At 31.6% G+C, this 17,845-nt stretch overlaps 1 protein-coding gene across 1 annotated transcript; it reads left to right on the top strand.

Moving 5' to 3' along the window:
* The first annotated feature begins 1,841 nt into the window (after positions 1–1,841).
* Positions 1,842–3,007, top strand: LOC136228947 (zinc finger protein 7-like). Its single transcript, XM_066017448.1, has one exon. The coding sequence runs from the start codon at positions 2,322–2,324 to the stop codon at positions 2,892–2,894; it is 573 nt and encodes a 190-aa protein (XP_065873520.1). The 5' UTR covers positions 1,842–2,321; the 3' UTR covers positions 2,895–3,007.
* Positions 3,008–17,845: the final 14,838 nt, after the last annotated feature.

Here is a 17,845-nt window from a genome sequence, read left to right as displayed (position 1 = left end):
AACTCAAACTTACTGCTTTATAGCCAAACTTTTTGAAAGGGATAAGCACTAGTAATATGATAGGATAGGTTTGCATCATCTTTAGCTCATTCATTACCTAGTTGACAAGCATATCTCATCTTCCTTCTTTTTCTCCTTGTTGCATCCTGTTTCATCTTTGTCAACAACTGCTTCAATCTTCAATCTTGATTCCATGATGATAAGATTATGTCTGCTTTGGCTCAAGTTCCATTCTTTGAGAATCTCACGACTTTAGTACGAGTCTATTATGTATTGGAAGTCCATCTTACTAACTAATATAGTGCAGTCTCTCTCTCTTCATTTCTGACGTAGGATGCTTTACTCTCAGGATGGGGTCGTCACACTAGTATAGTCGCGGACACGCCTAAAAAACATTGTTTTGGGGTAAACATGGACCGGAAGTCTAAAGTTTGGCCAGGTAGGAGATGACAGCAAAGAAAAGGTAAGAGGTACAGTTTCTTCACAAATTGAATTATTGACAATGCTTATTGTCTAACTAGACAAAGGTTACTGATCATTCAACATTATTATTTAAATGTTATTGGTTAGTCTTTAGTTTATTTCACTAGTGTTGATGTTAGAAATATCTGACTCAGCATTCCAACACCACAATTATTTTATCTCAAGGAACCTTTAGGCATGAAAGCTGCGTTCGTTACACGCTCTCAAGTATATCTTCCGCACCTGAACTTATTAAAAAGAACTTCTATTGACTCTTCGAATTTTTAAGTGTCCCGATAGTCTCCTTAATTTGCTTAAAATGTATCCTCAGTTGCAAAAAAATTAAATTGCATGTGAAAATATATTGCGCGCGTCTTGGAAAAATCAAGTGAATTGACATATAAGCGACATGTTGGACTTAGACTAACATGCACAAAAAAAAGGGAGCTAATTAATTTTTTATTGCGAAACCTAATATCTCCTGTTACTTGAGTAGAATTGCTCCAACTGTAACAACTTTTCCTCTCTGTGTAACTGATTTTTAAAACAAAGGCAAAAGTGAAAAATGTTAAAACATAATTAACAAAGTTAGGCTTTTTACAGTGAAAAATAAATAAATTAACCCCATGTTAGTGCAAGTCCGATGTGTCGCTTATGTGAATTTGTTTGATTTTTTAAGGCTCGTGCATCATACCTTTAACATGTAATTTACTTCTTTGCAACTGAGAGATTAATTGGTTGAGATGACTATCGGAACATTTTAAAAGGAAGGTATCAGAACATTTTAAGCAAGTTAAGAAAGCTATCGATACATTTTGAAAATTAGGAGCCCGATAAAGTTTTTTTTCTTTTTCTTTTGTGGACAAGTTGAGGTGAGGATGATGTGTTATATATATATATAGATAATTATTAGAACATCAAAGATTCTGAGAATAAACATAAGTGGTTCTGAATGCTCTTCCACTGTAGATATACATTGCCCACTACATGGAGACACCCACATAGATCAGATCCTTTTTTATAATTTTAGTATCAAAACCCAATTAGAAATGGACATCCCACCACTCTTCTTTCTTCATTATCACCATCATCATGGACCCCTCAATCCCTAATATAGTCTTTTTCTTATAATTTAACTTAACCAATCACTTACCTTTTGGATAATGCTGCTATAAAAGTAAATGTAAATGCTCCCCTCCTTATCCCCCTTTTCTTATTTTGGGTACAAGTTAGAAGTTGACTGTTCTCAACTCAAGTTCAACTCACCCATGAAGATAATGAGTAAAAAACATACCTTTATTACTAGTTCCAGTTATGTCTGTCACTTTTCCTTTGAATCTCTACTTACTTAATGGACTTTGATAGGACAAATTTTCTATCTAAATTATTCTGTTACAAGCCAAGTTTAACCTGTACGGCATGGGTCCTCAGTACTTTCCTGATAACCCAGAAGACTTCCATTTGACCATGTGATACATATATATAAAATCACATGAAATTTTCATAAGGGTTAAAAAAAAGAATTGTTTTTAATTAACTAAACCTTAGAATTAGAAGATAAAGACTCGTCGGTGGACAACTAGATGCAATCAGGATTTGACTACTGATAACATTATAAACAACTTAGCTTCTGTTTTAATAGGATCTCTTTTGTAGTATTATAAGAGATTAATAAAAAAGTTGAAAGCGAGCTCTAAACATCTCTTTTTGTGGGATCACCAATTAAATAATAATACTTTTTTTTAATAATGTCCTCTTCCACTTATTTCTCCATTAAATTCTCTAATATATCCCATGTTTTATATAACCACAAGGCTCTCCTCCCTTTACTCTCTACATAACAAAACCTTGAGCTTACCATGTTTTTCCAGAGTGACCATAAAGAAGATGCTGAATCAAAATTTACTCATAACGAAGATAAACAAGATGATAACATGAAGGAATGGTTGAGTTTAGGCGGCCGGAGCCGAAACGAGGTTGTGACAGCTACAGAATGTGATCCTGAATCATCTTCATCTTCAAAACCTGCTGCTGCTGCTCCTCCTGCAGGAAACAAGGTGTTTTCGTGTAATTTCTGCATGAGAAAATTTTATAGCTCACAGGCATTAGGAGGGCATCAGAATGCACACAAAAGAGAAAGAGGAGCTGTTAAAAGATTTCAGTCTCATCATAGAATGATGATGGCAAATACAGCACTAGCCTTTCCTTTCAATCCCGTCCCAGTTCGATCACTTGGTGTTCAAGCTCATTCTCTTGTGCACAAGCCTAGCAGTGACCGGTCTAGTTTAGTTGCTCGGTTTGAGGGTTCGGGGTATGGTTTCACACCATTTATGCTCGATGAATCAGTGGATTTGGCCTGGCCTGGAAGTTTTCGTGTCGTTAAAGAACAAACTCCAGAATTGAATAAACTGGACTTAGACCTTAGGTTGTGATTATGCTCATTTGTTTATTTTGCTCTTCCTAATCTTGTATGTATGTATATGTATGAATGTGTAACATGAAATAAAATACTAATTGTAAGTTAGGTTTATGCATATACTAATAACTGTTCTTAACTAACATAAGTTTGACTTTAGTAAGAATTTTGTCAAATGATAAATTTGATACATAGAAATGGTTTCTGTTGGAAATTCCCAGAAAATAATAGAAAAAGAGAAATGAAACACATAATTGATAGAGTTTTATTTCCAATTTAGCAGTTGGTGACTGGTGAGTATGTCAATCAGATAAGATAGTAGAGCCCATGGAGACAGACATGGATGGTTGATGGGCCTACTTGTTCCATAGAGGAAAAAATAATACTTTGTTGGAATATGATGAGAAAATTAGGCTGAAAACATGATGAGACCTACTGAACTTAATTTAAAAAATTGATTGCCCTTCTTAAGGATGTTTGATTAATCTCTTTGAATTTAAAGATGTTTAATTAGCTTATTAAACTTCTTTAATGTGAAATGATTAACTCTTTATTACTATATGATATTGCACGGAATAAAAGGAAATGAGGGACATGTGTACCAATCGGAAGCTTTAGCATAGAGCACAACTAACCGGACACGTGGACTAATAAGCATTCCGGACTCCAAGGATGCGTTCCTAATCCCAATAACACGATGTATCTTACAAAAAAAAATGTGAAAAAGGGAATGGTGTATGAGCCAATCAACCACTTAGACATGAAAAGGTATTCTATCACAAGTATGCTTGTGAATGTCTATAAATAGCTCATTAGCAAACATCATAAGGTGCACAATTATTCTCTAAATACATTATGCTTTCAAGTTATCTTCAAGTACATCATTGACTTAAGCATCAGAGAGGGGATAACTGATTCCGACCCTTCCCTGACTGTTTGTTTATTGTATCTAGGTCCGTTCAAGGCCTTCTGCAGATTGAGAGACATTAAGTGGTGTGGTGAACATGAAAGAACTTCGTACAAATGGCTTACCTAAATAACTTTGTGGTTCAGCCATTTTTTCAGCCAGTTTTTGATGTTCCTAGTACTTTGACTGCACCTAATTGTGACATAGTATATGCTGGTAATAATATGTTGGAGCCTCTGCATATCTCACCAGCTTTGGATCAAAAAATTGATGCATGTTTGGGATATTCGGATCATGAACAACATCGACTTATGGATGGTCAAACAAAGCAATTGATATACAATATAGCTCTGTTTAAGAGTCTATGAATATCCTAAGGGCAGAACATGCGATGCAGATGGAGGTGATGAGGGCGGAGCTTAAAGAAGCAAGAAAGGCGAATAAGTATGTTGATAGACATGGTTTAACAGCTTGTTCTACAGGGCATCACATCTTTCAAACCTATCCAAGGAAAAGAGGTTCCTCAAAGGAATCTCATCTTGGGGTTATTAGAGGAAGATCGAAAGAGAAGAATATTAGTCCATCATACCGAAGACATTATCATTCACCTACACCTCCTAAACAAGTTCCAAAGCTTGAAGGATACAGATCCTTAAAGGAGTAGAGGTGCTCGTCATGATTCCACTGAATTAACAGCTCGAAGGCTGAAAACATTCTTAGACCTTATAAGGAGAGCATGTGATTTCATCAAATGGACTGGTCACCGATTAAATTCATTATTAAAGGATCGGTTTGGACTAATCCATCATCCGAATGAGTCTAAAAGTCACATGTGCTGGGATGAGCATACGAGATCCAAAGAACAAACTGATAAAAAATTATGCTCCTTTTAACGCTACTAGAAAGGAAATTTTATATTGGGTGGAGTCAAACATATAGCACATTCAGTACCCACCGAAGCTAAAAGCATTAGATCAAAGGCACAATGGTCTATATTGTGAGTTTCACAAGTGTGAAGGTCATGATACCGAAGACTGCAGACAGTTGGCAGTTGAGATCAACAAAATGGCTAAGGCTAGGAAGCTAGACAAATTTCTTAAGAATGCAATTAAATAAAGGGAGCCTAAAGATAAACATCAGTTGGAGCATGCCCCTGGAGGCATAATCAATGTAATTGCAGGTAGACCGAAGGAAGATCGGTCAGTAAAAAAAGTGAGTATTTAAAGATAAAAAATGAATAACCGAGTCTAGATATGAGTTTCCTTTTGGAAATTTCTCTCGTGAGGCACACAATGATGCCTTAGTAATTGAGATTTTTTTGGAAGAGTATAAGGCCCGAAGGGTTTTATTGATATATGAAGTTCAGTCAATATCATAACTCGAAAGTGTTTTGAAGCATTGCGCCTCAGTCTAGAGAAGTTATCTCCTACTTTGTCACTTCTTGTGGGGATTTCTGGTCATTTAGTACCTTTATTGGGTAGCACAAAAGTGAAGGTAGCAATTAGCGATGGTCCCGTCAAATGGAACACAATGGTCGAATTCTTGGTTATTGATTCGGTTTTACCTTATAATGTGATTATTGGTAGATCGCTCTTGTTAGAGTCTGCATGAGCTATCTCCATCCATTATCTAGCATGGAAAATTCCAACTTAGAGGGGCATAGCGGTTGCACAGAATAATCAAATTATTGCTCAAGAAACCTTTATAGCTTCTTTGTTTATGAAACCATTGCAAGATAATATGGAGGAGGAGAAAGAAAGAGTGGAACCAATAGGTGCTATAGAAACAGTTTAGCTTATCGAAGGAAAATCTGTCCACATCTCTGCAGAAATTTTAGAGCAACTTAAGGCAACCGTGGTGGAAACTTTGAAGGCTAATATTGACGCTTTTGTTTGGTGCCTTGAAGATATAACATGGGTTCTCCAGATCTTATGATGCACTCTTTAAATATTAATTCGGATGCTACTCCGGTCATCTATATAAAAAAAGAAACCATGGGATGGAAAAGCAAAAAATTATTCAAGCAGAGATAAAAAAAAAGCTAAAAGATTGTGGTCACATAAATGAGGTCTACGATCCATAATGGATATCCAATGTTGTTCTAGTGAAAGAAGTTAACCGCAAATGGCGTTTGTGTGTTGATTTTATAGATTTGAATAAGGTTTGCCCAAAGGATTCGTATCCATTGCCTTGCATATGTTGGATGATTCAATGACATGTTATGCAATTAATTCACTTCTTAATGCAGCAGATGGATATCATTAAATCCATATGGATCCGGAGGATTTACTATGGACATGTTTTCTAAGAGACGAAGGTACTTATGGTTACCACATATTGTCGTTCAGTTTGAAAAATTACAGGGACTACATACCAAAGACTGACAAACAAAATATTCAAAGATGTAATTGGTGAAAAGGTGGAAATATATGTTATGATATGATTGTCAAAAGCCAAACTGTTGAGGATCATGCATCTGATTTAGCTATGGTCTTCGCTACTTGAAGGAGCACAATTTCAAGTTGAATCCCAAAAAAATGTACATTCAGCATATTTTCCGCTAAGTTTTTAGGCTTTATGATCTCTCACTGAGGTATTGAAGCCAATCTAGACAAAATTCAAGCTATCATTGACATGGAGCCACCGAAAAAGCTAAATGATGTACGTAAATTAAATGGGAAAATAAATGCATTAGGGCGTTTTATTTTCTGTTCGGCCAAGCGATGCATGTCGTTCTAGAAAAGCCTTAAAGGAGCTAAAAATTTCAACTGGATGGTTGAATGCCAGACATCATGACCAGTTAAAAAATTTCCTTGCTTCACCTCTATTGCTGAAGAGAACTTTGCCTGGTGAAACTTTATACTTATATATAAGTGTAGCCGAAGATTATGTAGGAATGATTTTGATTCGGGAGGAGGGTGCAGTTTATTATGTAACCAGATTCTTATGAGACACTAGAGTAAGGTATCCAAAGCTCAAAAAGCTAGCATTTGGAGTGGTGATTAGCAGTGCAGAAACTTCGGCATTACTTTCAGAGCCATTCCATTTTGGTTCGGACTGACATGCCTTTGAGGAAAATTTCACGAAGTCTTGAAAGTTCAAAGAGATTGGAAGAATATGCATTGAAATTGATAGAGTTTGACATCCGGTTTGAGCCACGAAGAGCTTTTAAGGCGCATGCGCTTTTTTGATAGAAGTGAGAGAGGAAGCCGATGAGTCCTCAAAAGCTTCCGAAACATGGGAGATCTTTGTCGATGGAAGCTCAAATAAGGATGAAGTTGGGATTCAGGTCTTTATGCAGGGTCCTTATGGGCTTAAGCTCAGGTATGTGGCTATTTTAGAATTTTTAGTATCTAACAATGACCATAATGTGACAATGACCAAATTTAAAGGGTTAATATACATTTATGCTCTTGTATTTGTCTATTTTGTCACATATTCCTATATATCAAATAAACAGTCAAATATGTTCTTGTAATTGTTAACGATAGATAAATATACTACTATTTGAACGGTAAGCTTATTGGCATAATTCTGTTAGTCTAGTCATCACACCAATAAAAGTATATTTGTCTGTTTTAATAATTACGATGACATATTTGATTGTTTATTTGATATATATAGGGTGATAGGTGAGGTGGAGACAATTTTTGGTATTATTTGAAAAATATAAACACATTTGACTGTTTATTTATACTGAGCCATATGTGAAACAATGAAATTCAGAAAGCTAGCTTAAATAAGTTTAAAAATCAATTATAACTTTAAATAAGAAATTAATAATATATATTCACGAGGGTCAATCGATTTTCTTTTGCAACAAATTAAAAAGGAGCCCCCATATATTTAACCATTTGTTTATATTGGGGTTATGCCGACAAACTCAGCATCATTAAGCATCATTATCATGCGCCTTGACAAAAAAACACCAATGAATTTGAAGATAATTTATTCTGTTTACTCCATTTCAAATTCAATTTCAAAATATGTTGAATTTCGAAATCAAATAAGTGCAGTTCTGTAAGGAAAAAGTATAAAAATAAACAGTACGGTTTGACTAATTTGTAAAAATTGTTTGTAGTTAAAAACATTTTAAATTAAGATTTGTGGTCTGCGCAGTTTATAAATTTAGACATTCCCGATATTATAGGGAGACTTTATTTCAAAAGTGAATGATTTGAAGCAATGAAAAAAAAAAACGACTTTTGCAAATTAATTTGTATATAAAGTCTGATTTTATAAATTAACTAAGTCACATAAATATATATTTTTTTTGAGTTAAGTCACATAAATATTTTTTTCACATAAAAATTGACCCATATATTATTTAATTACATATTCCACAAGTTTCAAGACACATGTTTATAAACTTTTAACTATTTATAAAAAATATAAACTTTTAAACCACAAAATTGTTTTTGTAAATTGACCATATTGTTTGTTTTTGTATTTTTTTTTATCAGTTGAATCGAATGACGGACACATAATTTAATTATTGGAGGCGCTCCATATTTTCATGAACAAACTCCTATCATGTTTCAACCTTTTATCAGTTGGATCGAATAAAACTTTCTACAGTGGTTCAAAACTAAATTGGTCATGAACTATTCAGATCATGCAATATCAACAGTGATGTTGTTGTGACATTATTTAAAAAGTCTCGTACCAGTTTGTAAGGATGTTTATAAGTCAATTTAATAGTTATTAGATGAAAAAACCAATCCAATCAATTAATGGATTCATGGATTGGTTCCAACCCATGAATACTCTATATAGTTGGATTGAATTGGTTATCAACAACCAATCCATTAATTAATTTCACATAAATCTATACCTATTATTATTTTAATTAAATTCAATAATTAAGTTTATTTTATTCAAATCAATCCAAATAAAATACAAATTTTTTAACATACCAAATTTTAATAATTCACTAATTAAATATCAATGGGTTGACCTAACCCATTTAAGAAAATGGTTGATCTAACCCATTTAATAAATGGATTGAGACGGTCTATTTATAAATGGGTTGAATAGGGTCAACCCTTTTATAAATGGATTGACTGTTTAACCTAATTAACTAACTATAAATAAAAATTAGAAAAAAATATATAAATACTAGAATTTTAGAAAATACTGAAATTCCAGAAATCTAGAATTCAAGATTATGGAATTTTAAATTCTAGAAAATACTGGAATTTCAGAAATTTGAAATTTCAAAAAATAATGGAATTCCATAAAATACTAGAATTTCATAAATATGGAATTCCATAAAACACTGAAATTCTAGAAATCTGGAATTTTAGAAATTTGAAATTCTAGAAAATACTGGAATTCCAGAAAATAATTGAATTCTAAAAATCTGTAATTTCATAAATCTAGAATTCCAAAAAATAATTGAATTTTAAAAATATGAAATTCCATAAATCTAGAATTCCAAAATATATTGGATTCCATAAAATACTGGAATTACATAAATATGGAATTCGTGGAAATACTAGAATTTTAGAAGTCTTGAATTCTAGAAGATACTGGAATTTCAGAAATCTATAATTCCGTAAAATACTGAAATTTTAGAAACCCGAACTTCTAGAAAATACTGGAATTCTAATTCTAGAATTCCAAAAATCTGAAATTTTAGAAAATAATTGGATTCCAGATTCTAGAATTACAGAAATATAAAATTTTAGAAAATACCAGAATTCCAGAAATTTATTGAAGAAGGTAGATAATTGACTCACGAATCGACCATGTGGAAAATTTTGGGTGAAGGCGTAAAATAGGATATATATGTGAAGGTTTTGGTCCTTTAAGGTTTGATGATTGTAAAAATTAGGAAGTTTAACTGATCTAGTTCTATGTTTAACAAATATTAGGTTTTTTTTTTTTTAATGGATTGGTTAATTAACTAGTTAAATAATTAGTATAATACCCATTTGGCTCCCTAAACTAAGATGTTAAAATCAATTAAGATCTTAAACTATCAAAATCATCAATCATGTTCATGAACTAACCAAAAATCAACAATTGAGTCCCCATTATTTTATTTATACATTTTTCGGAATTAGCAAGAGCGAAAAAAAATTATTTTATACATGGATCAATAGATCTATGTGGTTGCAACAAAAGAAAGGACTCTGATCCGAATATTCAAAAGAGCCTAAATGATGAAGATCGGATTGCAGTTGCTCTTTTGCGGATTTGGATTTCCAAGAAGTATATGTTTCATTGTTTTTATTTTGTGTTTTTTTTATACATTTTATGGTTTTTTCTTGCTCTTTGTAGTTTTTTTTCATCCCTATATGGATTTTGTAAGGTTTTATTCCTTGTGATTTTTTTTATTGTATTTGAACTTTTTTTCATCTAATGAATATACTTGAAGCATTTTTATCGGAGAAAAAACTTAATTCATAAATTTTATATATACAATCAATAATGATAATATAATTATAAACCATTAAAATATGAAATTGCTTACATGTAATCCCAAATTTCAGTTTAAATTAGAAATATAACAAAAAGAAATTAAAACATATGATTAATATATTTTTCAATATATAAATAATCAATTAAATTAAACCTCAGTTTTATTTTCTACAAAACACAACCAAAAAGAGATTGATGACACTTCAAATTCCACACATTTAAAGAAGGTTTAGTAATGATTTGGAAAGATATAAGAAATTAAACCATTTAAGCGTTAGTTTTCTCTGTGTTTTTCTCTAACGTAAAATGGAACTGCACGTTCCATATTGTCTATTTGTTTTTATTTTTCAAAAATGTTTTCTTCCTTTTAATTTTAAACCGGAAATAAAAAAAAAATGTTTGGTAAAATCCTGAAATTTTAAACAGAAGATAAAAAAAATATTTGATAAAATTCTGAAACAACGGCTTTTAACAAAAAAAAATAACTAATATCTAATATCTACGAACAACAATAAACAGTAGATAACATTAAAATAAAATGCACAAAATAATTCAATTTCTACAACAAAAATCACAAACCAATCCTAACACAGTAACCTTAGACATAAAACTTAAAATTCCTCTATTGCCCATGGTTTAATTTTCTTTCTTCATAATAGGCCCTCTCTATACTTTATGAGAGTTAGAATATAAAAATTTTAGTGTGTTTTTTCAGAATAAAAAGTAACCTTCGGTTCTCATTAAAAAAAAAAAAAAAACCTTCGGCAGTAGTGAATTTCTTAAATGTCAAGTACATAAAAATTAAAGCGGTTTGGTTTCAAAAAAAAAATAAAAAAATAAAGCGGTTTTAGTATTAAATGAAAATCTATTTTTTTTTAAAACCCAATAAAATAAGTATATAAAGTAGAATAAAAATTTGAAATGATAAAAAAAATTTATATAATATTAAATTATATATGTGGTGTACAACTTTTACCCTAAATCACACTTTGATGTACAACCAAAATTTTGTCACACTAAACCGTACGAACTTCAAGCGATCTCTCACTAAAGTGTACATCCGGTTTTTATGACCGGTCAACGCTGGTCAAAGTTGCCACATCATCATTTTTCATTATAACATTTAAAAAAGTGGGACCCACTCTTTACAGAATTACTAAAATAGCCTTATCACTTATAAAATTACTAAATTACACTCATCTTCTTCCTTCAACTCCTCTCTCTCTACCATTTCTCTCACACTCCTCTCTCTTTCTCTACCATTTCTCTCTCACTCCTCTTTTTCTCTCTCACTCCTAAAAGTCTCTCTACATCTATAACTATTAATTTTTCTCTCTAACTTTCTTTCTTTCTATATCTAATTTTCTCTCACTAAAAACATTATTTTAGTAAAGTTGGGCCACTCCAATACCTCAATTTTAACCTAAACTTGAAAAAAATTATAAAATTGACATGGAGTAAATGACAGACTTTTGCAACTCAAGTGATTCTCCATAGAGCTGTAAATGACAAATCAGAAGAATCAGGAATCAATTCCACCATCAACCTTTGCCTAGCCTCAGAATACCACCCAACAATGGAATTCATATGTGGAAAAAACAAATCTTTCCACAATTCAGGAGTGAAATCAATCCTCGAGAAGAATGGATCAACAATAAACATCTTAAGCACATGAAGAACTGAATTATGGACATTGTTACGCAATTTCCAGAGATATGAAAGGTTAAGATGTGCCCAAGCAGGGAGGTAGAAATTAGGGACTCCAGCTATTCTCTGATCAGAATTCAACATTGCACATACTTGCAGCATTTTCTCCGCATGGTCTAGCCGGGCTAGTTTTGTTTCGGTGTTGGAAGTGTTCATAGCTTCTTCTAGGGCTTCGATTCCCCAATCTAAATTCGCTAATACTGCTTGATCAGAATACCTAATGTTGATGTTTTTGTCACGGCTCCCATCTCCAGCTGCTAATCTCTCAGCACAATGTTCTTTGTGCTGTGTTCTTTGCTCTTTATTGATCAACCGATCTTGCACAAAACTATCCACAGTTGTGAACAAGAATCTCATAATTTCCTTTTGCTCCATCATGAACAATACTCTCAATTTTAACGCTAATTTTCGTTAAACATAATTTTTTTCAAGTTTATGTTAAAATTGAGGTATTGGTGTAGCCCAGTTTTACTAAAATAATGTTTTTGGTGAGAGAAAATTAGATATAGAAAGAAAGAAAGAGTTAGAGAGAGAAATTAATAGTTGTAGATTTAGAGAGAATTTTAGGAGTGAGAGAGAAATGGTAGAGAGAGAGAGAGAGGAGTGAGAGAGAAATGATATGGAGAGAGAAGAGTTGAAAGAAGAAGATGAGGGTAATTTAGTAATTTTATATGGGATAAGGCTATTTTAGTAATTCTGTAAAGAGTGGGTCCCACTTTTTTAAATGTTATAATGAAAAATGATGATGTGACAACTTTGACCAGCGTTGACCGGTCATAAAAATCGGATGTACACTTTAGTGGGAGGTCGCTTGAAGTTCGTACGGTTTAGTGTGACAAAATTTTGGTTGTACACCAAAGTGTGATTTAGGGTAAATGTTGTACACCACGTATATAATTTACCCATTTTATATATGATTTATGTTTTTTAAAGCAAAACCACATGGTTTTGCTTCAAGGCTTTTAAATTTGGACAACATAGATATATATTGTTTTATTAAAAATATATGGGCTTCTCTTTTTTTTTAACATGGGCTTCTCTATTCTAAAATTAAATATATTTGAAGCCCACTAATTGTTATTCAACCCAATATCTTTGGGTTTTTAATAATTAAAACTACTTCAGTATTTTATTGTCCCCAATTTCAATTTCCTTATTGACCCACTTCAATAATTCCAAATTTTAAATGAGGAATTTACGCAGCTGGAACGTGGAGGTTATAGAAAATCTAGCTAATGCTAAGCTAATGTGATTCACATGAAAGAAGAGAAAACCATTCTAGCTTTCTTTCCAAAAACCTAAAAGAGCTTACTCGTAGGACAGGTAAGAATAACCTAAAATGGATTAATATTGGTGCGATCTGATCCATTATTAGAGATCGGTCCTGAACCTGATGGATCATTCCTTTTTCTAGTTCTACTGCTGATATATGAAATTTTTGATTTCAATAGATTGATTCTTAGAAAATCATGAATCAGACCATTTGTGCTTACTTCAACAAAAGAAGCGCGAGCCTCCTCGATAGAAGAACTTTTTTGTCTTGGTCCCAATTCAACACTAAACAAGTACGAACTAATTGAATACTTGTGTCAGAAATTCCCCCAATTGGTTTACTATTTCCATAAAGAATATAATTGACAACTCGAAGTTTCAGATATCCATTTCCTGCAATAGATCTTGGGGGAAAAGTGTTTTTAAATTGATACCGTTCGCTATCTCATATATGTCGAACCAAAACAAAATATTTTTTTTTGGTAGGTGTGATTTGTTGAATATAGATCCAATTTTTCACTTTTTTTTATTCCTTAGAATTTGTTTTTACCGTTTCTGGTGGTATCAAGATACCACTATGTCGGGATATCTTATCTGTCTCTCCTGGAAAATGGATATCTCTAGAAAAGATTTTAAGTTCTATTTTTTTTTCTCTCCACCCGGACCAATCCGCCCCCTCGACTTCTTGTATTTAAAGCGAATTCAGGGTAAAAGCCAGTGTTCATACCGTAAAAATATACAGTAGTAATATCGTGAAAATTGACAAAGTTCAGCTACCAAATATAATCATCTAACCAATAATATAATCATCTAACCGCTGAACTCTATTGGCAAAACAGTGTCCAAATATCAAATCTTAATGCATGTAATTATATTTAATAGATAAATTAACCTGAAAGATTCAAAATTTAAGGAGGATTCATCTAAACACAAAAACAACATCTTAATTCCAAAAATCTAAGCACACAAATTATTTGAAAAATAGCATGAAATCAAAATTAAAATACTATTTTTAAATATTCTTAAAACTCTACAACTTAGGTGTTGTTTGATAAAACTGAAAATTAAGTACTGAAAAAATAAGTACTGAATTTTAAGTGCTGAATATTGTAAGTGCTGAAAATATTGAATGATTTAATTTTTATTAAAATATTAGTTGATAATGTTTAACTTAAACTGATAAGTTAAATATTTTGACTTATCAAAATAAGTGATTTTTCACTTAATTAACTAATTTAAGTGGTGGAGAAACAACCGTTATCAAACGCACTTAATTTAAATAAGTGCTTATCATTTTAATTTAAACAATTAAGTGGTTTATCAAACAAGGGCTTAGAGAAGGCTATCTGTTTTCTATGTTGATTATCAATATTAGTACAAGAAATATTAATTTTCTTAGATAAGGATTGGATTCAAAAGAAGAAATATATTTAGCACGAAACACAAACTTCATCATGCTACTATGCCAAGTGCTTGTTCGAAGTCTAGTTGAAACAGCCAAAGTGTCACGGGCGAGAGATTTGGCTCTAGGCAAATCTCAGCCTGTGGCCTGCGCTTTGGCCTTCCACAGTTCTGCCGCAAGTTTTTCCATTTGTCTTTTCCACGCCAACGCCAACGCCAACACCTAGGCCCAGGCCACAAGCTGAGAATTGCCTACAGCCAATTGACTTTGTCTACGGTCAAATCTCCGCCCGTAACACAAAGTACTGATACGAATACAGTTCTAGTTAGCAATGATGGGGTAAATTGTGGAATATCTTGCCCATTAGGAAATTTACGTCAGCTATCTCTATTAAGTGTTTTTTTTTTGTTGTTATTGTTGTTATTGGTTGTAATTGTAAATAACATGATAATGATGTGACACATATTAAGCTTCTCATTTTCTAATAATTCATTTAATTTCATCATCAACTTGTATGTAACATACAAATTGTCAGCATAGAGAATATGAATTCGATGAAACTCAACCAAAACCAAATAACATATAAACAATATAATACATCACTGAAAGTATCGAAAAAGTGATGGAAATTGACGTAAATTTGGGTAAAATTGACTGAAATTTAATAAAATTTATTGAAACAAAGGAAATGGAAAATCGAGGAGTGCAAGAGCAATTTGATATAATTAAATGAATAAAAAAGTGTAGAAAAATAACAACAGTGAACAAACTGAAACCGTTTGAAATTATCCTGAAATACAAATTTTAGTGTTTCATAAAATTATATTTCAACACATTTAAATGCATTTTTACATTAAATTCATCCAATTTAGCCTCATGTGAAATTGGACAAAACAATAAAAATAATGAAAAAATGTAAAACATGAACAAAAAAGTGTAAAAAAGAGCAACAATAGTGAAAAAATGAAAATGAATTAAATTATTTTGAAATATTAGCTCCAACTTTTCATAAAGCTACATCAAAAAAATTTTAAATGCAGTTTCATATAAATTTCATCCAATTTAATTTCATGTGATTTTTTTTTTTTTTTAAAATTGACTGGACTTGGATTAAATTGACTGAAACAAACAAAAAAGAAAAAAAAAGCAACGTATGAGACAGTTGATTTAATCAAAAGAAGAAAAAATGAAAATAAAATTGATTAAAATTATTCTGAAATATTAACTTCAAAGTTTTATAAAATTATATTGAAACATATTTAAATACAATTGCATACTAATTTCACCCACTTTAATTAATTGTCTAAAATTGGGTGAAAATTTATAAAAATTGAATAAATTGGCTGAATTCCCTAGAATTATTAGTGATTAAGCAATGTAATAAACATAATAATTTGTTTTTATTAATTTCATAAAAGAACACACTTTTGAAAATAGTGTAAATATATCCTAGAAATCCATTTCAAAAAGTGGGTTATTGGTAACTTCCTCCAAAAACATTTAATGAAAAAACAAAATAAATTTTAGGATTGATGATAATATAATTAAAATTATTTTAATGATAAAATATAAAAAATCACATACTAATTATAAAATTACTGTGCAGCATGATGTTTTTTTCATGTTATTTCCTAAAAATAATAAAAAAAAGAGGTAGGCTGGTATATATGTTAGTGATCCAACATATATTACACAAATTGCCAAAACACCATATGCAGCCTCTATGAGGCCTTTTCTTCCCACAGTCCAGCCCATATGTCTTTCAATTTCTATTTATTTTTCTCTTTAGAAATGGGCTTAATACATCAAGAGGACCCAAAACTTGTCAGAAAAAACTTGATCGGGCTCCTGAACTTATATAGTATTTATAAGAGGAAATTACATATAAAATCAAATTTGAAATTTTTATTAGACTTTTCTCAAGTATACAGTTTTTTTTTTTTGAGTTTGAAAAAAATAAAAAACTACCACTTTTCAGGTTTGAAAACGTGGTAAGCCACAATTTAAAAAAAAAACATATGCTAAAACCATTTTTATTATTCAACTACTTGACATTTTAAGAAATTCTTTATAAATATAAGATAATTGTAAATAGTTGGATTAATAATGATTAATATGTAACTTACCCTATTTATAAAGTGTCATTATTAACTCTCTAAATTTATAAAAATACTATAAAAGTGTAAAAAGTAGAAAGTTAATTTATTTTAAAGATTTAGAATCATAAATTAGACTTTTATTTTTTAAGTTTTGAATTTTTTTTACCAATTTAAATAAATTGAAATGCATATAATTTATGAGACAAATAAATTACCGTAGCAACTTCAAGAACTAATAGTTTACTTTAAATAAATTCAAATAGTAATTAGATTATTTTAAATAAGTTTAGAGGCTAATAGGACATTCTGTGAATTCACGAGGAAATCAAACTTTTTGGAACTCTAAATAACGTAAATGGTGGAGTAATTTCTATCAATAAACTAAATATGGTAATTAAGGTGCACTTTTATGTTGCTTTTGGCTTTTATTTTGCATTAATTCCTTATATGCATGCATTGTATTTGACTTTATGAATTATATAAGGAAAAAAACACCATAGGCCCTTGATTTTTTATTTTGGCTGTCGTCAGCTCGTGTCTTGAGATGTTTGTTCAAGTCCTATAACAAGTGATTCATCCTTCCTGATCGCAGCATAAAATTCCTCGTTGTACTACGCTCTGGCATATTGGAAACCATTTGGAAAGTCAAGGGACCTTGAAATCTGCCCCCGCCCAAGGAAAAGAAAGAGGCACCGTAGATCGTGAACTCTCAGAGGGAAAGGGAAGAACGTCTTAGACCAGACAGTAACCTCGAAGGTGGTTGGGCGCGTAGCAAGACCTCTTCTCGCTAAAACATAAACTTTGAGGCTCAATCGACATGAATTGGTTGGTAGGGAACAATACTCTTGGAGTACTCTAAAATTTTCCATCAGAATATGAGAGCAGTATGATATATCATCACTACTCAAAGTTTATAAAAGTCAGCATGCGACATCCATTCAAAGGGATCTCTCTTTAAGTTGTTTCATTACTCCCTTTCTAACTTGACCGTCGATGTGTATGCAGAGAAGTGTTTTCGGCGCAGGTTTGAAGATTTCAACAAGCCATTCTAGATAGATAATATCGATTCTCCATCATTTGGCGTGATGGACGCGATACTACTACAAATGCTTCATCATCAAACAGTCATCAACAATAAGAAAATCGTAGATACT

Source organism: Euphorbia lathyris, chromosome 5 (assembly GCF_963576675.1).
Source record: "Euphorbia lathyris chromosome 5, ddEupLath1.1, whole genome shotgun sequence".
In the NCBI taxonomy this organism is placed as follows: Eukaryota; Viridiplantae; Streptophyta; class Magnoliopsida; order Malpighiales; family Euphorbiaceae; genus Euphorbia; species Euphorbia lathyris.
Note: the sequence above shows the minus strand (reverse complement) of the source record. Positions and strands in the feature narration are given on the sequence as shown.

Bases quoted from the DNA above. Each gene is read 5' to 3' on its own strand.
- LOC136228947 (XM_066017448.1), top strand. From the start codon at position 2,322: ATGTTTTTCCAGAGTGACCATAAAGAAGATGCTGAATCAAAATTTACT.